This window comes from Typopeltis vanoorti, chromosome 1 (genome assembly GCF_054136105.1).
Source record: "Typopeltis vanoorti isolate ZY-2024b chromosome 1, IOZ_Tvanoo_1.0, whole genome shotgun sequence".
NCBI classification, from domain to species: domain Eukaryota; kingdom Metazoa; phylum Arthropoda; class Arachnida; order Uropygi; family Thelyphonidae; genus Typopeltis; species Typopeltis vanoorti.
Window position 1 is genome coordinate 5674860 of NC_143549.1, and position 25295 is coordinate 5700154.

A 25295-nucleotide genomic window follows, 5' to 3' on the forward strand; every position below is an offset into this window, starting at 1 on the left:
AAAACGTCTACATACCCTAATGAACTGGTACAGTTAGCTATAAACTACAATGAAACAGATCTCTACAAACACAAAAAACCAAAAGCCATCTTAATTTCAAGTGAAGATGTGTGACCTCCATGCTCTCTCAGGGCAAGCAAATAGCTCATAAATTTTGTCCCTCACTGTATCTCCTTCAGACTATGGGGAGTATAAAAAGCATTATGCTTCATCCTTTGAACCAAAAATTTTATATGTTATACTTTGTATCACCTCTGGGTCTAGCTCCCACTGATGAGACATCAATAAAGGACGAAACTGGTCTGGGTAGTGACTGTTACGATAAGGCTTAGCATTGAACATGTCAATAAGGATATGCGCTTTCATTATGGGATACTAAGGCAAGTGATGGGAAGTCATTAGCTTATATATATATATTAATATTATTATTATTATTATTATTATTTCCCAAGACTACATGGAGTCAAAGACTCATCTGGGAGGTCCTTTAATCACACACACATCTTATCATACTGTGTCTTAAACACACTCAAACTCCTTGCAGACACCACACTCTCAGGCAAGGCATTCCAATCATTCACAACTCTGCACGTAAAAAACCTGCCTCTCACTCCCCTACTCACACCCTCTTTATACAGTTTCCAGGGATGACCTCTGGTTCTTCCCTGATCTCCCACTATTCTCCACCATTAATCTTATAACAACCCCTTACCAACTTGTAGGTCTCTGTCATATCTCCCCTCTTCCTTCTCTCCACCAGACTCTGCAAATTACATCTTCTCAATCTTTCCTCATACTGAACATTCCAGAGGTCAGAAACTACCTTAGTCAGTCGCCTTTGGACCCTTTCCAACATCTCTTCATCCTTGTGAAAACCCGGTGACCAAATCTGGGCACAATAGTCCATGTATGGCCTAATCAAAGCCTTATACAATGAAACAAGAATCTCCCTACTTCTACACGTCAGTGTCCTCCGCATCATTCCCAGAGGTCTTTGTGTTGTCTTCATAATTTTGGCAATGTGTCCCCTAAATTTTAGATCCTTATCCACTATCACCCCCAGATCTCTTATTTCCTCTACCTCCAACAATATATTCTCACCAAGCATAAATTCTGCATCCCATCTTTGTTTTCCAAATTTTAAAACCTTACATTTTGCAACATTGAACTCACATCCCCATTTGCTTACCCAATCACTCAATTTATTCAAGTCTTCGTGCAACCACAACATCTTCACTACTGTTTATGGTTCGTCCCAACTTTGCATCATCTGCAAACAACTGAATATCTCGATCCAAATCTTCACCTATATCATTAATATACAAGTTAAACACATTAACAAACTGTACTCCCATCTCCTCACACATTTCAGCCAGAATATCATTCATAATCCTTGCTCTCCGCCTCATTTCACCACAATCATACCTAGGCAACACACTAACTACCCTTCCTGTCACACTATTCTCTTTTATCTTTCCAAGCAGCCTCCTGACATTCATTCTGACATCTCTTTGTTCTCTCTCAAATCATTTGTACCAATTAATACAATTAACTCTTTTGCTCGCTCCCGCCTTATATCCAATGCCTCAATCACTATACTCATTTTACTGCCTGGAAAACATTCCTTGTGCATTTTATCCTCTAGCACACCTTTAATAATGGAGTCACCACACAACGCCACTCGCTCATCTTTCGTTAACTCTTTCATGCCATCATGATTTATTTTAATAGTTTTGACCTGAATTCTCTTAATTTTATTCCGCATTCATTTCATTTGTTGCCTCATCCAATCCAATTCACTTTCCGAATCTCGCGGCAGATTCTCTCTATCATTAAATCTTTCTAACTTTATATATATATATATATATTTAAAACATAGATTTAATGACCTTAAAAAATTGAGATAACTTATAAAGATTTTAATGAGAACAATACAACTAGTTTTGGCTTATAACAGCCTTCCTCGGGTATTCATAAAGGAAAAGAATAGTAATAAACAATGAAGTATCTAAAACAACTGGAAATTACAGGTAAAAATTGCCAGACATAATTGATACATAAAAAACGTTATATTTTTTCAAGTTTTTCTTACAGGCGTGCCATTGTTTATTGCAAGTGTGCGTGTAGGCTCACATGAACGCCAATATTGAATAACTGTAGCATGGCTATCTGGGATGTTATAACTCAAATTGTTGTTTAAGTGGACAGGGTTTAGCAGGATTTCCCTTGATTCTACAATTTTTCTCTCAAACTCATCATCACAGTGAAAAATATTTTCTTATCTATCCCAGCAAATGGAGTGGCTTTGTTGATCATCATTAGGATTATTTGAAAAAAGAACATGACTGGATAACGCAGTTGCATGAGATCTTTTGTAAGAGATGTCTCTCTTATGCTCTTCTATATGTTGTTCAATAGATTTGTTAGTTTGTTCAAAATAAGGGATATTGCAATCGCACCATAATTTATATACTCCTGGATATTTTAGGTACGTGGTGAAGAGTAGGCTTTGAATGGCTGATTAGAGAACGGATTTTTGGAAGTGTGGTGAAGAACATCCTGATATTATATTTTTTAAGTACTTTAGCTAATTTTTTAGAGACTGTGCTCATGTATGGAATGGAGATGCTACCTTTAAAATTAATAGTTTCTGTTGTGCACTGCCTAGGAGGATCCAGAAGAAATTTCTTAATTGTTTTTTCAGAGTATCCATTTTGTTTAAAGATAAGAGTGAGGTGATTTATTTCTTTTTGTAGTTCATCTGGTTCATTCAAGAGAGAGTGCTCTGTGTCCTAAGGTAGATATAGTTCCAAGTTTTTGTGGTGGAAAATGATGAGAAAGATTATGCAGATATCTATTGGTATGAGTAGGTTTTCTGTATATAGAGATTTTTAATCTTTATGAGCATTGTGTAAGCATGACATCCAGGAAAGGTAAGGAGTTATTATTTTCTAGATCAGCAGTAAATTTTATATTAGGATTTTGGATGTTTAGATGATGAAGAAAATCTATGAGATTTTCTTCATCATATATATATATATATATATATATATATATATATATATATATGAGTTGCCCCAGGCCTGAAAATACTTCTGGTGCAAACTTTGTTTGCTTACACTTGGATGAAGGATTAAACCACGTATATAATTTCTTGGTATCTTTAATTATAACCTTTAAAGGAATGTGGAGAACCGACTAGGGTTTCTGACCTAATGTCCAATACATTCTCATGGTGCACCTTGTTAGGTATCTACTTGGATACTGAATGGACAAGGATGGTTTGGCAATTTGGGATTTATCCAACCAAATTGTATGCTTGTTGGCTTAAACCACAGTATAAAATGATGGTACGACATGACAGAATTCCATGCTGGCTGGAGCTTTGCCCAGTTAAACAAGGCCCCTGTTATTTTTGCCAGGGAACCAGGCCTGGACAGAGGGACGAATTTCCGATGATTGGAGTAGAGCTCTCATAGTACCCCTAAAAAAAAGGGCAATAAAACTGAATGTGAAAATTACATAGGTATTTTCCTACTGAGTGTTCCTGGTAAGATTTATTCAAGTATACTTGAGAAACAACTTTTAAGAAAAATTGTGGAAGGAAGCTTGGTGAAGAAGAAACTTCTCTTCATCACATTCAAGGAGTGAATTAATGAAAAAAATGGAAAATTATATTAATGCTGTGGATTGACAACATGAATCAAAGCAACATTCCTGTAACTGATGCAGTAATCATGGACAAGGCAAAGTCCTTATATAATTTAACAGATGAAGAAGCTGATGGAGAAGTTAATTGTGCAATTTATTTGTACTGGAGGATACTACCAATCTCATTTAAATATGTTATAATTTAACCTCAATACATTGATGATTCACTTTATGAACAGTGGGATGGGAACCTAACTTATATATATCTCTGTATATATATCTATATATATAAAGTTGTAATATTTTAAATCTGCTTATCTTCCTATTTATCTCCTATTGGAGAGGATTGATATAGATCTGTTTAAGTTAGGTCAATGGAGTAATGGTCCATACATTTCTTTTTAAAGATGTTCTATTGAGGAATCAACTGTCATGAAGGATTCTTGTCTAATTCTAGTGAGCTGTTATGTTTAATTTAGAAAGTACGCTCATCAAGTCCAGAATGTTGAAGCTCATGATATTTGATACAAGAATATTTGATACCCTTCAAGATGAATAAAATCATATCTTCAGTTTGTCCAGATTATGATAAGCTGCAAGAGCAAAGAATCTGATAAATGTCTGGAAAAACCTTGAGGTGGAAGCTTATCATTAAGAGATATGACAAAGGTGAAGATTTTTCAAAAGGCAAAAAAAATGTTCAGTCGGTTTAAAATTTCCACTATATATATTCAGAAGTGCCTTGCACATAAAGGATGTGAATGAATTATTTGTTCTCAATTAGAAGAGACTGAGATTCCCTAACTTTTGCATGTTTTTTTTTGGTAAAGGAATCATTAATTAAAACTATTTAATAAAATGGTGGATTTAACATATTAAATCCACCATTATTATATTACATGTTAAATATAACATTTATTTAATATTATTAAATATAACACATATTTAAATAACATATTAAATATAGCATTTAATATAACATATTAAATCCTTTATGTAGAAGACGTTTCTGAACATACAGCAAAAATTTTAAAACTGCTATTGTAGAATAGTGATTCTAGAATAGGCCATCACCATTGAGCCTTAGCATTACCTGAATAGTCAGAAATAATATAATTATTATTGTAGTAAAATGTTTTGCTAGATTAAGAAAGCAATTTCCTTCTCTCTTCCCTAGATCTTTGTCAATGTGTATAAATTTGTACTTAATTTGGTTTTATCTTCTACTTTTTTCTTTTCATAAAGTATTGTGAATACCACACCAATTAAGTTATTAGAAATATTTTGCATTCAATAACTACTTTTAAAAATGTGATCAATGTTTTTTTAAGAGATTAATACCAATACTGTGTTACTATTGGCTGTCAAAATTACTATCATCCTGTAAAGATGATAATTTTGTAAACTAGATGCTTCTGATACTTTCATAATTTTTCTAAGCACTCAGCATTATTCTTATATTCTAGAATGAAGTAGCTGCTGCAGTAGCTGAAGCAGGTCAGTAAGAATAGTAACCACTCCTTTTGTTTTGTATTTTTTTTTTTTGTATCTTTTTTATTGGTATATATGAGTTCACCTGCACATATGCAAAGTAGAAATAAATTTATGTATAAAAATCTATTTATAAGAATTATTATTATTATCTGAGACCTCTAGGGATACAAGTATCATATCATTTAAAATGATTTGCAAATGAATTCATGTTCACTACTGCTTAAATGTTAAAATGAATTTATATGCAATGCTTGCTATAAGACCTCAACAATATAGATACATTTTTAAATGTAAACATTCTAATTTGTTTTTGTAATTTCAAAAAAAAAAAAACTGTGTCAAACCTTCTGTGAATATACAGATGAATAATATTTTTTACTGCATTTTAAATAACTAGTTTTTACAAAATAAACCAACTAGTAATATTTTCTAAATAGTTTTAATGGAACATGTGCACTAGCATATTTAAATAACTTTCACAGCCTACACATGTGACAAAAAATTATATAGACTTTTATTAAAAAACTGCATTATATTTCACCCAATGTTATGTGGACATTGTCGGGGAATCTGACCATTAACAACATTCAAAACACGAATCACAATCATAAGTTATAAATCATGCATATATTAGCTCATTTCTTGGTCACAGCTGAAGTATATGATATCATACTACTAGAGTTCAAAGGAACAATAATAGAAAGTTGTGTAGATTAAAAAATAACTTTAACAGGCAAGTAATTTTTTTTATTACATTTTGTATAAAGTAACTAGTTTTTACAAAATATTTGAAGATTACATCTGAAGAGATGATAGAAATCTTCAATCTTTCTTAATTAATTATTATTATTATCCCAAGACCCCACGGAGTCAAAGTCACAACTCTGCATGCAAACAACCTGCTTCTAACCCTCCTTACACAGCTTCCAGGGATGACATCTGGTTATCCCCTGATCTCCCACCGTTTGCTGTAAAACCTCTCCAACATTGCTACTATAACAACTCCTTATCAACTTGTAGGTCTCTATCATATCACCACCCCTCCTCCTATCCACTAGACTCTGCATATTGTATCTTCTCAACCTTTCCTCATATTCGACATTCCAGAGATCACAAACTACCTTAGTCAGTTGCCCCTGGACCCCTTTCCAGCATCTCTTCATCCTTTCGAAAACCAGATAACCAAATTTGGGTACAGTAATCCATGTGTGGCCTAATCGAAGCCTTACACAATGGAACAAGAATCTCCTTACTTCTACAGGTCAGTGTCCTCCATATCATTTCCAGAATTCTTTGTCATGTTGGAGGCTTAATGGATTTTTTACAACACTCAAAAAGAATTAAAATAGAATTTAATACTTCCTATATTTCGTCCTAGTCACTAAGACATCTATGGGGATTACAAAAACAATTAATGTAACATATACACAAATAACAAACAATACTAAGCCCAACCACGTGGGTGACACAAAAGTTCTATCTAGGTAGAGTGCCCTCTAAGGGCAGTAGTAGGTGGTCTGGAATGTAAGGTGGGAACTCTGGTGATGAGTGTTTCCCAAATCTTCGGAAGCTTAATGCAACCGTATTTATTGAGATTTGGTTGGTTTTTGAGAGCTGCTGCTGCTTCTAAGAAAAGTCTCTCTTTCTTGAAAGATAGAGGGAACTGCCATGGGTTCCCCCCTTGCCAATTTCTATATGGAAGATTTCGAAAAACGAGCCATAGACTCAACCCCCCTCAAACCTTCTATCTGGCTAAGATATGTAGATGATGTGTTCTCTATTTGGCCTCATGGCCCAGACACGTTAGACTCCTTCCTCAGTCATCTCAATAGTCTACATCCAAGAATCCAGTTCACTATGGAAAAGGAAAAGAACAATTGTTTACCTTTCCCAGACACCTTAGTCACACGCCTGCCTAATGATACACTTCACCGTATACAGAAAACCCACACACACAGGCAGATACATTCACAAACTCTCCCACCACCACCCCTCTCAACAATATGGCATTATTAAAACTCTTACCAAGAGAGCCCACAATCTTTGTTCCAGTGGAACCGCCCTCACTACTGAGCTTAACCACATACACAGCACTTTCCTCTCCAATGGCTACAGCGATCACAGTATCAAAAAAATAATCAACTCCTCACCCATTCCCCGTCCTTCTCGTCAACAAGATTTTAAAAATGCCATCACCATACCCTACATCCGAAAAAATAGCCAAGATACTAAAACAGTACAACCTACACACAGCATATAAGCCCCACTGCAAACTTGCTACCCTTATCCGTTCTACGAAAGATCAGCTCCCTCCTCTCTCTCTGCCTGGAGTTTACAAAGTACCCTGTTCCTGTAAGCTGGCATACTTTGGACAGACAGGCAGATCAGCATCCATCCGTCTAGAGGAACAAAAGTCTTACATCTTCAAACACAACTATGGCCATTCAGGCTTGGCTGACCATGTTTTGGACACCACCCACAGGGTATCATGGAAGAAAACCACCATGCTCCACCACAGCAAATTCAAGAAAGAGAGACTTTTCTTAGAAGCAGCAGCAGCTCTCAAAAATCAACCAAATCTCAATAAATACGGTTGCATTAAGCTTCCGAAGATTTGGGAAACACTCATCACCAGAGTTCCCACCTTACATTCCAGGCCACCTATTACTGCTCTTAGAGGGCGCTCTACATAGATAGGACTTTAGTGTCACCCACGTGGTTGGGCTTAGTATTGTTTGTTATTTGTGTATATGTTACATTAATTGTTTTTGTAATCCCCGTAGATGTCCTAGTGACTAGGATGAAATATAGGAAGTATTAAATTCTATTTTAATTATTTTTGAGTGTTGTAAAAAATCTATTAAGCCTCCAACATGATGTCCTCACAGCACTTAAGCCTCTACACATGGAATCAGAATTCTTTGTGTTGTCCTCACAATTTTGGCAATGTGTTCCCTAAATTTCAAATCCTTATCCACTATCACACCAAGATACCTTTTTTCCTCCACATCCAACAATATATCCCCACTAAGCATAAATTCTACAACCCATCTTTGTTTCCCTAATTTTAAAACCTTACATTTTGCAACATTAAACTTGCGTCTCCATTTCCGTGCCCATTCATTCAATTTATTCAAATCTTCTTATAAGGCCATAACATCTCTACTCTTCATAGTTCGTCCTGACTTTACATCATCTGCAAACAACTGAATATCCCCATCAAAATCTTCACCAATATCATTAACATACAAGTTAAACAGCAATGCCCTAAAATAGACCCCTGAGCCACACCGCTATTGACTTTCCTCTTCCGGGATATTGTTCCCCATACACAACTTGCTGATACCCATCCGCTCTAGTTTAACTATCAACTTATCATTGGTAATCTATCAAAAGCCTTTGCAAAATCTAAGTATGCTACTGTGTATCCCTCTCCTCTGTTCAAGGAAGCCATCACCTTATTGTAATAAGTAATTAGATTACTAAAACATGACCTTCCTTTAGCAAATCCATGCTGCCCATCCAAGATAATACCATTATTGTCAACCCAATTCTGGATCCTTGTTCTTACCAGCTTCTCCAACAATTTAACCACAACACCTGACACACAGATAGGTCTGTAATTTGATGCCTGAATTCTATATTATTATTACATCAATTCTCCTGGAGTCAAAGACTCATTGAGGGAGAAAGGTTTATACCATGAACAATTGTTGTTGTAGTAAAGTCCCTTGAAGAGCTTCTAGATATGCCTGTAGAACTGTTTTGACAATCTGCTGAAATTGATGGAGTAGAGCTTTTCTCTAGGCTTATCGTAGATTTTTTTTAGAGCAGCAGCAGCAATTTCTGGACAAGAATGGATATGGACAGGTGTTAGTTCAACTTCGGGACATTTCTTACATGTTTCATAGCTTCTAGTACTGTGAAGCTGAATTTTCATGCCTGTAAAATGTTGCATCCTTAGTCTGGTGATGACTGTGGTTATTTCTCTATTTTCATTAATATCACTGATTTCATTCTTCTTTTTGAGTGTTTGTTTTACCAATCTTATTTTGGTAACAGAGTTAGCATCAGTTAGTGGGTGTAATTTTTGAGGTTAAATGTCTTGCTTCTTTGGCTAGACTGTCTGCTCTTTCATCATTGTCTTCAATATTTACATTGGCTAGTATCCATTGCAGTGTACAGTTCTTATTTTTCAAATTTAAAGTTGTTAGATGTTCATGAATTCCTGGTGTGAGTTTTGTTTTTCCATTTTTTTAATGCTTCAAGTGTTGATTTTGAGTCACTGTAGATGGTTATTCCTTTTGTAATGTTTATTGTCCACACGGTTAGCCTAGTGGCTATGTTCTTCGCAACCATATGCCTTGGCAAGGAGTGTCCTAGGTTCGATTCCTGTCAACGACATGAGGAGCTCAAGGATCTTCCTCAGCAATAGCCAAGTTAGCTGGTCTTGGGCATGGGCAGCAGGGTTTTTCTCTCCAGTTTATCTGGGGTTTTTCATCCCGCAAGCAGGCAAACCTGCTCCATGTACACACAGGCTACAGTCAAGTCAAAGGATATTTCCAGGAATAAGGAGTAACCAACGTATTTCGTAGGATTTTGGTTCCGAATGCCTACATGGTAAAAAATGTAGCTCTATGCGTGAGCGTAAAATTAGGATGGGATATGAATGTTTATTACTGGATTAGAGAGATAGAATTTTAGAGCTGTATGGCTGTTAATTCACAAGTGAAGTTTGAAGCTCTTTTGCAAGCTGTGGGTTTGATTTGTGTTTCCTTGCCTCCAGGTAGAATTGATAAAACCCCTGCTCCTCCTTGATTGAGTGCTTCATCAGATGATCCATCAGTGTAGGCGATAACATCGTTTAGATTATTTAAGCAATGTATAGTGTCAAGTCCTTTTGTTTTATTTTCATGCTGTGAATCTTTTTTTGAGCAAGATTCTAGGATATTTAATTTAATCATTGTTTTTTGGTGGTATAGTGGGAAAATATGGCACTTTGCTTATTTCAATAGACAAGTACTCTAAGTCGATCTGTTTTCTAATATCATGATCATATTGTAAAGTAGATGATTTCTTGAGTCTAGATTTTCCTGTCCAGGCATTAAAGTTCTGAGTGAGATGTGATCCTGTTTTTGGCTCCTGATAAAAAGTTAGTGAATTTAACTGTGGAGAGTTCTTCTGTCTTCTAGTATGTGAGACCCACACTCTCATTGAGCTTTTAAATTATTTGTGGATGTGACTGAACCTATAATGATTTTTTCTGCTCTTGAAAAATTTTTCTTTTTAGCTAGTAGAAGCTGGAACCCAGATTGATGAGGTATGTTCCATCGTGGGTCATATGAGTGTCGTATATGTAGTTTCGAGTGTCTTTGGTTTTGCACCCTACTTTGTTTCACAAAGCCTTTTGATGATATTAAGCTTTTTAAGAGCTTTATTAGATACTTTATTAGATATACGCTAACCACTTGGCCACCCTGGTTGGCTGAGTGGTTAGTGTATCCTCTCTCCAGCCAAAAGGCTGTGGGTTCAAATCCCACCATGGGCATGGATGTTTGTGATTGTCCATGGAAATACTAGTGATAGTTGCAGGTAGTAGATGGCATCGGTGTAGTTGGTGGATTGAGTGGTGGAAACAGAGAGAAGAGTATAGTAGGTGTCCTCCCTCGATGAGTCTTTGGACTCCTTGGAGGGTCCAAAGGAGTTTTATTTTATAATAATAAAATTATTATTACGAGGTGTCACGTAATAATAATAATATTTGTAATATGAGTTGTAAATCTCAGTTCAGTATATCTAGGGTTAGGCCTAAGTATTTTGGAGACTCTGTTTTTCCTATTTTGGTATTATATATTATTATTATTATTACCGAAGACCTCATGGAGTCAAAGACTCATCTGGGAGTCCTTTTATCACACACACACACACACACACATCTCATCATACCATGTCTTAAACACACTCAAACTCCTTGCAGACACCACACTCTCAGGCAAGGCATTAGAATCATTCACAACTCTGCAAGAAAAAAACCTGCCTCTCACTCCCCTACTCACACCCTCTTTATACAGTTTCCAGGGATGACCTCTGGTTCTTCCCTGATCTCCCACTATTCTCCACCATTAATCTTATAACAACCCCTTACCAACTTGTAGGTCTCTGTCATATCTCCCCTCTTCCTTCTCTCCACCAGACTCTGCAAATTACATCTTCTCAATCTTTCCTCATACTGAACATTCCAGAGGTCAGAAACTACCTTAGTCAGTCGCCTTTGGACCCTTTCCAACATCTCTTCATCCTTGTGAAAACCCGGTGACCAAATCTGGGCACAATAGTCCATGTATGGCCTAATCAAAGCCTTATACAATGGAACAAGAATCTCCCTACTTCTACACGTCAGTGTCCTCCGCATCATTCCCAGAGGTCTTTGTGTTGTCTTCATAATTTTGGCAATGTGTCCCCTAAATTTTAGATCCTTATCCACTATCACCCCCAGATCTCTTATTTCCTCTACCTCCAACAATATATTCTCACCAAGCATAAATTCTGCATCCCATCTTTGGTTTCCAAATTTTAAAACCTTACATTTTGCAACATTGAACTCGCATCCCCATTTGCTTGCCCAATCACTCAATTTATTCAAGTCTTCGTGCAACCACAACATCTTCACTACTGTTTATGGTTCGTCCCAACTTTGCATCATCTGCAAACAACTGAATATCTCGATCCAAATCTTCACCTATATCATTAATATACAAGTTAAACAGCAATGGACCTAAAACAGACCCCTGAGGCACTCCACTAGTGACTTTCCTTTTCCTGGATATCGCACCCCCATACACAACTTGTTGATACCTATCAGATAGCCAGTCTCCAATCCGATGCACCAATGTAATATCCAACCCCATCTGCTCTAGTTTGACTGTCAACTTATCATGAGGTACTCTATCAAAAGCTTTTGCGAAATCCAAGTATATTACTGTGTATCCTTCTCCTCTGTCCAAGGAAGCAGTCACTTTATTGTAATAAGTAAGTAGATTACTAAAACATGACCTCCTTTTAGCAAATCCATGCTGTCCATCAAAGATTATACCATTGTTGTCAACCCAACTCTGGATCCTAGTTCTCACAAACTTCTCCAACAACTAACCACAACACCTGACACAGAGATAGGCCTATAGTTTGATACTTGAGTTCGATCACCTCCTTTATGAAGTGGCACAATCTTGCCCTGCTTCCACTCTTTAGTAACTTGACCAAGTGCAAGACTCATATTAAAAAAATATGTCAAGGTAGGTGTAAACTCTCTGGCACATTCCTTCAGAATACGTGGTGATATATTATCAAGTCCCACAGCCTTATTTACATGTAGTTTACTCAACTCCCCAAACACCTCTTGCTCACTTACAGTCAGTCTCTCCTCCCCATCATCAACTGCTTTCAATCTCTCCATGAAGTCACATTCACAAGATTGAAAGATCTTTATGAACTGCTCATTAAGTATCCCCACCACACTTTCTGCAACAGCTGTCTTTATACCATTTCCTCCAATCAATGTCATCCTTCCATAATCATTCTTTCTTTTGCTGGCTACATATCAAAAGAATTTCCTAGGATTCTTTTTGGCTTCATTAGCTAACTGCTGTTCATACCTCTCTTTAGCTACTCTCACCAACCAAGTCACCCTCCTTGCCTGGTCTTTGTAGACCTCATGAAATTGGTTACTTCCACTTCTCTTATGCTGCCTCCACAATGCCCTTTTTCTCTGTATCGCATGCTTAATCTCTTTATTCATCCATCTCACACCTAACTTATTTAACCTTCACAACCGTGGTATACATTTAGACATTGCATCCACTAAATATTTTTTGAAAATCCCCCAAGCTGCATTGATCTCTTTTCCAGCTAACTCCTCATTCCATGCTACACCCGCAAGTTGTCTCCTGAGCTCTTCATAATCGCCCCCTTGTAGTTCCACATATACCCTTTTTTCACAGGGTTCCTTGCACTTCTGGCAACCACCCACGTAATCATCTCATGGTCACTTTCACTAATTGGTGGATGATTTGACACCTCATTTATAATTACATCCTCTGATGAGATGACCAAATCCAAGACCCTTAATCCTCGTGTGCCCTCTGTTACATACTGTCTGAGGTAGTTATCCCTCAAAAACTCGAGAAACTTACTTTGTTTACTTCCAGTTGCTATCTCTTCATTCCAGTCTATATTGCCATAATTTAAATCACCCATAATAATCACCCTTTTCTTATTTGCTTGGCTAATTTGACTATATACATTTCACTATTACAACCATCCAAATTACCAGGTCTATAACAACATCCCACCAAGTATTTCATTCTATTCACCTCTATCTCACACTATACTGCTTCAAAACCACTGGCCCTATTTCCCTCTTGCATCTCTACCTTGTATGGACATAACTCTTTCTCTATCATCAATAGCACTCCCCCTCCCTTTTTACCCCTTCTATCCTCACGAAACATATCATACCCTTTCATTTCTATTCCTGTCTGGCTGTCGTCCTAATCTAACCATGTCTCACTTATTCCGACAATCTTTGGGTGAACAGACGCAATTAGTGCAACTGTTTCATCCGCCTTGTTTCTTATACTTCTAGCATTGGTATACAAACACAACAGCTCATTTCTGGATCTACAGCTTGTTCCACTGATACCATTCACTCGATGTGATCTCTCCATGCTCGACTGGGGCCATTTCCCTTTTTGCATATTGATTTTAGAACCCTTTTCAATTCCATCTGTTTCCTCTTGATCCCTGGTCATCCCATTTCTTTCCTGCCTACACATGCTCTCACCTCCTCTTGGAGCATCCACCTTTCTCACGCTGTGTACCCCCTGTTTCCCTGCTTCTCTTTCACACCCATTCTCTCATTTTCTATACTCATACCACTCACTTCCCCATTCATTTCCACTTCTTCAATCTCTCCTGTCTTACTCTCCTGCTCTTCTACATCACTCCCCTCTCGATCTGATTCATTCTCTCTATTCACTTCTCTTCCTTCCAACAGCAGTCTCTCCAAGCGACTCACACCCTAACCACTCAGATGCAGTCCATCGCTTTCATACAGCTCACTTTGTCCCTCAAACTCATTCCACACATTAACAAACTGTACTCCCCTCTCCTCACACATTTCAGCCAACATATCATTCATAATCCTTGCTCTCTGCCTCATTTCACCACAGTCATACCTAGGCATCATGCTAACTACCCTTCCTGTCACACTATTCTCTTTTATCCTTCTAAGCAGCCTCCTGATATCCATTCTGACACACCCTTTGTCCTCTCTCAAATCATTCGTACCTATTAATACTATTAATAGGTATGAATGATTTGAGAGAGGACAAAGAGTGTGTCACTCCTCGCTTTTGCTCGCTCCTGCCTTATATCCAATGCCTCAATCACTCTACTCATTTTAGCGCCTGGAAAACATACCTTGTGCATTCTATCCTCCAGCACACCTTTAATAATGGAGTTGCCATACAACGCCACTCGCTCATCTTTCGTTAACTCTTTCATGCCATCATGATTTATTTTAATAGTTTTGACCTGATATATTTTGATTTGGGGGTGGTATCTGTCTATTTTTTCTGTCAGTGGAGATGGTACTCAGTTTTGTTTTTCTGGGTTTATCTGTAATTTAAGTTTCTTTGCTCAACTTTCTAAGCCTTATATTGATTTATTTAGGACTTTTTCAGCTTGTTGAGGATTACTGCTTGTGTACCAGATTGCTATGTCATCTGCATAGCATGCTATTTTTGTATTGTTTATGATGTGTGGATGAATATTGTTCATATAGATGAGAAATAGGAGTGGGCTTAAAACAGAATCTTGTGGGACTCCAGCTCACATTCGATACATGTTAGAATAAATTCCATTGACTTTTACTTTTATTTTTCTTCCTTTCATGAAGTCTGAAATACAAATTGATGTGTTCACCCTTATTCCAGTATTGTATGCAATTTTTATTAACTTTTGTCTCCTTACATGAATGAAGGCAGCTGTAAGATCCAAGAAGATTGTTGTTGTCTTAATTCCATTAAGAGTATCTGTTTTGACTATTATCAATTACATACATTATATAAGAAATATAAATATTATATTACAATGTGAAATAAGTATACGTATATTACAAAAGTCCTCAGACTTAGGAGAAAATCTCTCCTACCTGTAACATATCTATCATACTGAATTTTAAACTCTTTCACATTCTTAGCATTCACAACATACTCAGGCAATTTTTTCAAAACTTTCCATGTAAAAAAAAATACTTCTCACCCTCTTATTCACTGCTTCTTTGCATTTTCCAGGGATGCCCACTATTTCTTGCCCCTTCCTTATTTTCCACTATTGAAATATCTTTGTCAAATCCATCTAAATACCTCTCAAGAGCATAAATGTCTCAATCATATCACTCCTTCACTACTACAGCCACACCATGCACAGATTACATGACTTTAATCTATTCTTATAGCTAACATTCCACATTAATATTCCCCTGAAATCTTTTTTGTCAACCACCTCTGCACCCTCTCCAAAGTATCTTCATCCCAGGGATGGCCTCTGTTTCTCACCTCTTCCTTATTTTCCATTAAGAGTGTCTGTTTTGACTATTAATTTCACTATCTGAAAAATCTTTGTCATATCCATCTGGTAAATACCTCTCAAGAACTTAAATGTCTCAATCATATCACCCCTTCACCTTTATCAGCCAAACTCTGCAGATTACATTACTTCAATCTATCCTTATAATTAACATTCCATGGTCCTGAAATCATTTTTGTCAACCACCTCTGCACCTTCTCCAAAGTATTTTTATCCCTTCTAAACCTTGGTGACTAGATTTAAACACAGTAGTCCAGATGTGGCCTGATCAGGGCCTTATAAAGTGAAATCACTACCATTTTATCTCTGCAGATTAATGTTAATCTTAATATTACAGCAATCCTCTGAGTTGTCTTAATCACCTTTGCAACATGCATCTTAAATTTCAATCCACATTATCTCCAAGATCCCATGTTTCCTCACCTTCCACATATAGAGCATGCAATATTCCATCTGCAGTTCCCAAAATTCAGAACCTTACATTTAGCAACATTAAGCTGTTATCCCCATTCATGTGCCAATGTTTCCCGCTTATTCGGATCCTCTCGAAGAGCCATTTCGTCACCATTACTCTTAATAACCTTCCCCAGCTTTACGTCATCTGCAAAGAACTGAATATCTCCTGGAATTTCAGTGACAATATCATTGATATGAAGGTTCAAAAAGTAGTGGTCCCAGCATAGGGCTGTGTGCTGGGACCACTAGTAACTTTCCATTTTCCTCAATATTGCCTCTCCATACATAACCCTTTGATATCTATCAGCCAAGCAATTGACAGTCCACTCCACCAACTTCATATGCAAACCCATGCATTGCAGCTTAAATATCAGTTTATCATGTGATGCCCTATTAAATAATGCATGCATTTCCATCATCAACTGCTTGTATTACTCTATCATAAAAGTTAACGAGATTACTGAAACAAGAACATCCCCCTTAACAAATCTATGGTGACCTTCACAGATGTTATTTTCATTCTGCCCAGTTTTGTATATGAGCTGTTATTTTTCTGATACCTTAAGAACCATAGAAATAACACCAAGTAGTCTATAATTTGATGCCTCCATTCTCCCACCACCAGCCTTATGCAGTGGCACTATCTTACCCTCCCATTCTGTAGGGACCTTTCTAGTTACACAGCTTTCATTAAATAGCCAAATCAAGGGAAATGTTAGTTCTTTAGCACACTCCCATAGCCTTTCATTTACTTATTATTGTAAATACATCCACTTCACTTACTTCTAATCCATCAACCCTCTCTATCCTCTTTGGTAAGACTCACATCTTCAGAATGAAACACTTTAATAAGGTAATCATTAAATAGCTCTACAATATCATTTATATTGCTTTATAATATACTCGCCTTGGTCATTAGATCACCTTCTCTATCCAGCAAGACCATTTGCTCACAATTATTCCTTCATTTGCTAGTCACATAATGGAAAAATGGTAGTGATAAATGCATCATTATTAACGAGGCTTTTTTATCCTTGCTTTTCATGTTAAAATGACAGCTCTTGTCACAGAACTCAAGTAACTTTTGGTAGACATTTTTATCCATTGGCTAAAACCCATTTTTATAAGTGTTGATACCTCTTTAAAATACTACAGCACATGAGTTTAGATGTCAGGTTAGTCAAATGAATTTAGGATTGGCTATCTGATAGGTATCAGAGAGTTATGTGTGGTGGGCAATATCAAGGAGGCAGAAAATTACAAGTGGGGTCCCACAGTGCTCAGTACTGGGACCTCTATTGTTTAACTTTTATATCAATGAATTGTCAGTGGATTGCATGGAGATATTCAGTTGTTTGCAGATGATATGAAGCTAAGAAGAATTATTAGTAATAGTGCAGATATGGCAGCCCTGCAAGAAGATTTGAATAAACTGGATACATGGAAAAACGAATGAGGATGTCAGTTTAATGCAGCAAAATGTAAAGTCTTGAAGTTTGGGATACATTGATGGAAGGCTGCATACTCTGTTGGAGGAAGTAGGGAAGGCAAGAGATTTGGAGGTGATGATTGATAGAAACCTGAAGTTTAGGGGACATATTGCAAAGGTGGTAAAGGTAACACAGAGGATTGCTGCAATTATGAGAAGGACACTGACCTGCAGAGATAAGAGTTATCATTCCATTGTATAATAATAAATTGTATAAAGTCCTGATCAGACCAAACTTGGACAATTGTTCTTAAATTTGGTCCCCAGGATTTGAAGAGGATAAATTAACTGTGGAAAAGGTACAGAGATGAATAACAAAGATGGTTTCAAGACTGTACAATGTTAGTTAATGGGACAGGCTGAGAGAATGTGGTTGCAGAGTTTGGTAGATAGAAGAGATGAGAGGTAATATGATTGAGATAGTTGTTGGAAGTTCTTTTCCACTTGGTTATACTATAAATTCTTCTTCTTCTTATCCAGGTTCTAGGCCAAGTGGCCTATTCCCGACTCAGTCCATCTTCTTCTTGGTCGTCTCCTATTCCTTGTTCCTCTAGCTTATATGTTAAGATCTTTTTTGGTAATCTTTCACGAAAAAAGATCTTAACTCTGCATTCTTGCTATATGGTCTAGCCAGTTTTTCCTATATTTAATCATTGAGTCTGTTATGGAATTAATTTTAAGATTTTTAATTATTTCACTATTTCTTTTTTTTATCTAATAGGGTTAGTTTTCTGTTTTTCTAAGGAATTTCATTTTTGCTGCCTGAATTCTCTGTATATCTCTTTCTCCAAAGGTCCATATCTCACTTCCATATAATAGTGTAGGTTTGGCTATTGTTTTGTAGACTCCAAGTCTTGGTGTGTTTGTAGTTAGGTTTAAATGTTCTGTTAATTACTCCAGTGATTTTTATAAAGTTTATATCTGAAACTAGAAAAAGACATTCTTTCACAATTAGACCCCAAGCCAGTTGTTTGGTGGAGATATGTCGATGATATTTTCATCATATGGAGAAACACAGAAGCAGCACTTTTTGATTTCTTAACTAAGATAAATTCTTTCTATCAAAAAATAAATTTCACCTTAGAAATTGAGAGAGAGAGAGAAAATTACCGTTTTTAGATACCTTAATTATGAAACAAGTGGATTGACATATTAACCTAACAGTTTACCACAAACTGACTCACACTGGCTGGTATCTGCACTTTTCTTCTTCACATCATATATCTCAAAAGTTGAGTATCATACACATGCTCAAAAATAGATTTACTCACATCACAACAGAAGAGAAAACTCTCAAGGATGAATTAACTCGCATATCAGAAACCCTGAAAGACAACGGCTATCCAAAAAAATTAATTCAAAAGATACTTTCCTCCAATCCCTCCCAACAGCAACCCAAAGAAACTCGATACAATTCTTCCATTGCCATTCCTTATGCTGGGACAGTCTCACAGAAGATTGCAACACTTCTCAAACCATATGAAATAAGAGTAACTTTCAAACCAATTAAGACGGTTCACAACTTGTTAAGATCACCAAAGGAAAACAATACTGTCTTCAAATCCTGGCATTTACAACATCCCTTGTTCACGTGGTTTAAATTACGTAGGACGAACTTCCAGAGGTTTGGAAATAAGAAAAAAAGAACACATCAGAGATGTTAATAATAACAGAAAAGATAACTTTGGGTTAGACTCTGGGTCTTAATTTCTCGAATACCAATCCCAACATTGAATGGGACAAAAGTTCTATGCCATATCTAGAGGAAGACTTTCGTAACCAAAACTTCAAAGAAGCTACTTTGGTAATCCATTCAAAAGGCAGCCTCAATAGTAATCAAGGGATAATCTTTGCTGACATATGGAAGACCCTTACAAGATCACTTAGCATAGCACGCCAGAATTCAACTTTGCTGCAAATTACAGAACGCACTTGCATAACAATGTCTGACATCACACATGCTCCATGCGTTTTATATAACACATCGTTTGAATTTGAATAATTTAGTACTCCTTTATGTTTCTTTCTTGACCTGTTTTAAGTTTTTTTTTATCACCTTATATATCCTCAGACGAAGCCAACAGTCAAGTTGGTGAAACTAGTAGACTTAATTTGTTATTAAATTCTTTGGCCAATATATCCCAGTCTAATTTTATTATTGAATTCCATATATACGTTAAATAATAGGGGTGATAAAGGACAGCCTTGACAGACTCTTCTATTTATTGGTTTCCAAGTAGATATGGTCATGTTGTACCATCATTTTCTATATTGGTTTAAGCCAACAAGAATACAATTTGGTCGGCTAAATCCCAAATTGCCAGCCCATCCTCTTTCGTTCAGTATCCAGGTACCCAATAGGGTGCACCACAAGAAGATGAGGATTGGACATCAGGTCAGAAGCCCTGGTTGGTTCTCTGCATTCCTTTAAAGGCTATGTGGAGGTCTCCTCTCAGTTATACAGCTTTGACCCTTAAGCACCCCTGGTTGATTGATACGATACAAAGTGCCTTAGACGATAGAAATATAAGATCTGATAATGTTGGAGTCTTGACAAGTAACAGACTGATTTGGAGGAAAATTGTAGATAGGAAGTTAGTAATGATGTAAATTTTTCATGTAGTACTATCATATCCTGTACACCCATTGAGAGTATATATCAGGAATTTGATGATGATGTAGATATGGTATCATTTTGCTTTATTGCTATTTCATTATTATTGTATATGCTCATTAGAGCATTGTATAGTTGGTTTGGAATGTGATATTCCTCTGGAGTTTCCCATAGTTTATTTCTCAAAATTTTGTCAAATGCTTTTATATAATCAATGAAAGCTACGTGTGTTTCAATATTGTATTCTCTATGTTTTTCTATAATTATTTTTGAAATAAAAGCCGAGTCTATGCATGATCTTCCCGTACAGAATCCATTCTGTTCTTCTCTTCCACAGCTGTGATTCTATATAGGATATTAATTTGTTTGTTAACATCTTTGCATAGATTTTATAACCTGTATTGAGGAGACTGATGCCACGATAGTTATTGCAGTCTGTGTTTTGTCCTTTTTTGTAAATTGGGATCACTAGAGCTCTACCCCAGCTTTTTGAGGATTTTCCCTCTTTGTATATTTGGTTTATAAGTTTTAGAAATCGAGTATTAAATTCTTTACCTGCAAATTTAATAAGTTCTGTGTTTATATTATCTTCTCTTGGTTATTTGCCTGTTCTGCTTTGTTTGAGGGTGTTTTGTAGTTCTTTGTATGTAAACTCATCTATATTACTAATGTTGTATTTCGAGGGGAATTCTTGTATCCAGGAGTTATCATGCCATAACTTCTGGAAATATTCCTGCCAGGTTTCTGGTTTGATTATTATCAACATTTGACCTCCATGGAGTCAGAGACTCATCGTGGGAGGTACTCACTATTGCATATAATGCTCATCCAACTGCATCTTAAACTGAGTCAATGTGTCTACATACACAACACACACTCAGGCAATGCATTCCACTCACCAACCATCCTCCATGCAAAAAACCTACTTCTCACTCCTTTGCTCACACCTTCCTTATACAGTTTCCAGCAATGGCCTCTTGTTCTACTCCCTTCTCCTATTCTATGAAAAATCTCTTCCATGTCTACCTGATTACAACCCCTGATCGGCTTATATGTCTCAATCATATCCCCTACGTTCTCGTATTCATGAGGCTCTACAACTTACATTCTCTCAATCTGTCCTCGTACTCCACATTCCAAAGACCACTGACTACCTTTGTGAATCTTCTCTGTACCCTTTCCATCATATCCTCGTCACCATGAAAACCTGGTGACCAAATCAGTGCACAATAATCCACATGATGCCTTATCAAGGCCTTATACAATGGAATCACACCCTTTCTATTTCTGCATGTCGGGGTTCTCCACATTATTGCCATTATTTGATGTGATGTCTTCACAACTTGTGTAATGCGGCCCCTGAATTTCAGGTCCTTGTCCACCATCACTCCTAGATCTCTCATCTCCTCTACTTCTAAAAGTTTTCCCACCAAGTGTATACTTTGACTCCCATCGTTGCTTACCAAATCTCAAAACTTTCCACTTGGCAACATTGAACTGATAGTTCCACTTACCTGCCCATTCATGCAATCTATTCAAGTTCTCTTGTAAGGCATTAACATCAGCCTGACTATGCATTGCTCTCCCCAGTTTTGCATCATCTGCAAACAGCTGGATATCACTAGTTAAACCTGACCCAATATCATTAACATACAAATTGAACAACAGTGGCCCTAAAACTGACCCCCTGCGGCACACCACTGGTGACCTTTCTCTTTCGAGATATTGCACCCCTGCACCCCATATACATATACAACTTTCTGATACCTATCTGACAGCCAGTCATTGATCCAACTCAGAAGTCTGTTATCCAGTCCGATCTGTTTCGATTTATTTAAGAGCTTGTCATGTGGCAGTCTGTCAGAAGCCTTTGCAAAATCCAAGTACACCACTGTATATGCATCTCCTCTGTCCAAGGTATTTGTCACCTTGTTATAGTGAAACATGATTTCCCCTTAACAAACCCATGCTGATAACCACAGAGAATACTGCTGTTATCAATCCATTTCTGTATCCTACTTCTCACCAATCTCTCCAGGACCTTCACCACAACTCCAAATATACAGACTGGTCTATAATTTGAAGCTACAGCCTTATCACCGACTTTATACAGTGGAACAATTTTACCCTCCTTCCACTCCCTTGGAACCTGTGCTGTTGCAAAACTCTTGTTAAACAGGCATGCCAATGCTATTACCAGTTCCCTGAAACATTCTCTTAAGATGCGTGGTAATATTTCCTATCGCCTTATTAACATCAAGGTTATTTATTTCCTCAAATACCTCCTGCTCACTCATAATTAAGCTATCCTCTCCTATGTCCTCTACACTTAAGTTCCTCATGATTCCACCCTGATCAGGATGAAACACACTTATAAACTGATCACTGAATACCTCAACAATGTCTTCTGCAGCAATTATCATTCTACCACTTTCATCCCTTAACTTCATCTTTCCATGATCATTCTTTCTACTTGCCACATATCTAAAAAAAAGAACTCTCCATTTTTGTTCTTTCTTTTAAATCGTTATTCATTTGTTTGAGGATTCTATATGTTTTAGGGTCTTTTTAATGTACAGTCCCATTCTAATTTTGCTATAAATTTTCATATGTTTCTCTATTTTTTTTTCTTTCTACATGCTTTCTTTGTTATTGCTCTTTTCCTTTTATATTCAATGAATGATTCATATGTCTTTAAATTTAGCCATTGATTATATGCTATCTTTTTTCTTCAATCATCTGTTTGATCTCTTCATCCCATTGTCTTAGACCTCTGCATCTTATCCATTTTCTTTTTGTTCCCAAACTCTCTCTGGCAGCATTTTCTAATATATATTTGATGTTTGACCATTCTTTTCCATTACTTTCCTCGATTTTACTCAACCAATCCCTAATTCTGTTCTGATACAAGCCTCTGATATTCTCATTGTCTAAGAGTTTAATCTTATATAGTTCTGTGTTTCTATTTGCTTTTGGTTTTTTCCTTCCCTCCCATCTTAGTTTCCATTCATTTTTCCCTACCAGTAAGTAGTTGTCTGACTCTGTCTCTATTCCTCTGTATACTCTGGTGTCTATGATCATATTTGATAATTTCATATTAACTATTATTTAGTCTATGAATGCTTTTTGTATTTCTTGCCTGCCAGGTAAATCTGTGAATATCTTTGTTTCAAGTAGGTATTCGTTATTCTATAATTGTTGTATAGGGTGAATGCTCTTAATCTCTTCCGATTATTATTATTATATATTGGTTTTCCTATTGGTCCTATATTGGGTTTATGTGAGGTATTACCAATTCTTGCATATAAGTCACCCATTATTATAATATAATTAGAAGGGTTTATTTGATCTATTATCTTTTTTAGTTCTTGATAAAAAAAAAGTCTCTGATTCTTCTTCTTTTCCCTCTTCTGGGGCATAAGTGCCTATTATCATTAAATATCCTATATGTATTTTTAGTCTTGTCTCTATGATTCTATCATTCCAGTAGTTGTAATGTATAATGTTTCTTCTTAAAGTTTTATGTATGAACATCATTACGCCTGACTTTGCCCTTCCTTCCATCTCTACTCCACTATAAAGATAGATAAGATTCTGGGTTTCATCTGTTCCTTTTTGTTTTTCTTTGATTCTGTAATGGTATCTATCTTTACTTTTTGATTTTCCAAGATTTGGTCTAATTCTTGTATTTTATGGTGTATTCTTGTATTTTATCGGTTTTTTTATTCCCTCTTGGTTTCCATTTCTTTTTCCCTACCAGTAAGTAGTTGTCTGACTCCATTTTTTTCTTTTTCCATTTTTGTGTTCGTGTCTCAATCGTATTCATTCTCTGAGCTGGATCATTTCCAGTAGGTTCCATCCTTTTGAATTGTCATGAATCTTTCACTGAGAGGTTACTGGCCACCTGCAGTCTATCTTGATGGTGGGGCTTCCACCTTAAGGTCCTCAAGCTTGCCTTGGTTAGTGGTTATTAAAGGAAATTGAAATTCTCCTTAGCCCTCGATTACTCTAAGGGAGAGTGGAGGAACCTCCTCCAGAGTTAGAAGTTATTATTATTATTATTATTCAGGCCTCCATGGAGTCAAAAGACTCATCGTGGGAGGTCCCCCCCCCAAGAAACACAAAGTCTATCATACCACTCTTTAAACTCATTGACCGTTCTCTCCCACCACTCCACCAGGCAATGCATTCCACGGTTCAACCACCCTCCATGCAAATAAACTACTCCTTACCCTCTTGCTCACAGTTTCCTTTCATAACTTCCAGGGATGGCCTCTTGTCATCACTCCTTCCTGCTGTTCAACCAAGTGAAAGAACTCCCCAGTGTCAACCCTGTAACCACCTCTCAACAGTTTAAAAGTCTCAATCATATCACCTCTCCTTCTTCTATCCACCAAACTCTGCAGTCCGTTCCCTCAGCCGATCCTCATAACTATCCTTGTACAGTCCTGAAACCATCTTTGTCATCCGTCTTTGTATCCTTTCCACAGTTAATTTATCCCCTTCAAATCCTGGGGACCAAATCTGAGAACAATAGTCCAAGTGTGGTCTGATCAGAGACTTATACAACGGAATGATAACCCTCTTATCTCTGCAGGTCAGTGTCCTTCTCATAATTGCAGCAATCCTCTGTGTTACCTTTACCACCTTTGCAATATGTCCCCTAAACTTCAGGTTTCTATCAATCATCAACCCCAGATCTCTTGTCTCCCCTACTTCCTCCAGTATAACTCCTCCCATAGAGTATGCAGTGTCCCATCGATGTTTCCCAAACCTCAAGACCTTACATTTTGCTGCATTAAATTGAGACCCCCATTCATTTGCCCATCTATCTAGCTTATTCAAATCCTCTTGCAGTGCTGCTGCATCTGCACTATTACTAATAATCCTTCCCAGCTTCGCATAATCTGCAAACAACTGAATATCCCCTTGCAATCCACTGAC

At 36.9% G+C, this 25295-nt stretch overlaps 1 protein-coding gene across 5 annotated transcripts in view; it reads left to right on the plus strand.

Moving 5' to 3' along the window:
- The window catches only part of LOC150109760 (adenosylhomocysteinase-like 1), a 440710-nt gene that overhangs the window by 239250 nt on the left and 176165 nt on the right, over window positions 1-25295 (plus strand). For all 5 annotated transcript variants that reach the window (XR_016549840.1, XM_090408492.1, XM_090408303.1 and 2 more), the window contains one exon: window positions 5118-5148. Coding sequence is in view for 4 of the 5 variants with exons in the window: in XM_090408492.1 (XP_090264618.1) it covers window positions 5118-5148 (31 nt within the window). In the remaining variant the exon portion in view is untranslated. The remainder of the gene's footprint in view (window positions 1-5117; window positions 5149-25295) is intronic.